A 1206-nucleotide genomic window follows, 5' to 3' on the forward strand; every position below is an offset into this window, starting at 1 on the left:
AATCTGTCGCACTTTTTGATCATCATATAAAATGATAGAGCATCATTTATGGAAGGGACCTGTAGTGCTTCAGTATGACGTTGTCCAAAGTTGCGGTGTTAGTGCGATCAGAACTATTGTGACCAGCGAGCTCGCAAATATTTTTTCAGTCTGTCCTGAATGGGTCATTCAAGTACTGTGATAAATGATTTGGTTACAACCAAGCAAAATCCCAGAATTAGGCAACCCAAGCACGTCTTACGACGAGTTAAAATTATTATATCCAGTGGTACGATAGTTGGGAGCACACATTATGTGGTAAAAAGTTTGATTTATGTATGTTCAGCATGGTGCTGATGCCACTTCGTCTGATTCCTTAGCTATGGTGTGGAAAAGCACACGATGTTTAACCTGACCGTACATCAATCTCTTCTTGGAGACCATAAGTTCAACAGCTCGCCAGCGCCGTGTGCGTTATACCGAAGCGCCACCCAAGTCCTATACCCGTCATCGGCCTTTAATATTTCATCCAGGATTGCCTTAAGCAATGATCTGAGGTCTGCATTCTCCACCATGTATTTAATCTTAGCCATTAGTTCACCAAGACCTCGCTCCTCCGCTCCGGTTTCTCCATCCTTTCCGTGTACTCGTAAATATCTTTTCGGGGTCCCAGCGTCGCTGCGCACTTCGTCAAGCGTGTGGACGAGCTCTGGCGATCCCATTGCTGACAGCGTGATTGGATTGAAGTCTCCAGTCGCGTTACAGATCGCAAAGTAGAGGGTAGCCATCGCAACAGACAGCATGAATGAGATACGCATGCTTCGAGAGAATATTTGTGGAACTAAAGCGCTTTAACCTTGGCGAACGAATAATGTCATCACTTTTCACCCAGACCGGTGGTGGTGCGCGTCTAGATTTCGGTGCGGTATTCACTACGATCCGCGATACGTACCGACAGCAGCCCACATATTTGTATTACACTTGGAAAACAGTAATCGCAGGACCTGTTTATCGAGGACTGCACCACCGATAATTTTTGATGTGGCAAAGCACGATTCCTGGGCTTTCCGCCCGAAGCTACTTTCTCTACGCTCCAATGCTATACTGTACCACAGACTGTACAGCAATGTACGTAGTCCGATGATGTACACGTTGCCCTTATTTGACTACTACAATTCCAGACGTGCCGAGTGCCGACAGCAAAATGTGCACGAGCCCTCCGCAGCA

General features: G+C 46.5%; 1 protein-coding gene across 1 annotated transcript; it reads right to left on the bottom strand.

Moving 5' to 3' along the window:
* Positions 1-401: 401 nt before the first annotated feature.
* On the bottom strand, positions 402-797 carry PITG_09915 (secreted RxLR effector peptide protein, putative; the record flags this gene model as incomplete). The annotated part of the gene is made up of 1 exon (XM_002902419.1): positions 402-797. The coding sequence occupies one exon, from the start codon at positions 795-797 to the stop codon at positions 402-404; it is 396 nt and encodes a 131-aa protein (XP_002902465.1).
* Positions 798-1206: the final 409 nt, after the last annotated feature.

This window comes from Phytophthora infestans, genomic scaffold, assembly GCF_000142945.1.
Source record: "Phytophthora infestans T30-4 supercont1.17 genomic scaffold, whole genome shotgun sequence".
Classification (NCBI taxonomy): Eukaryota; Oomycota; class Peronosporomycetes; order Peronosporales; family Peronosporaceae; genus Phytophthora; species Phytophthora infestans.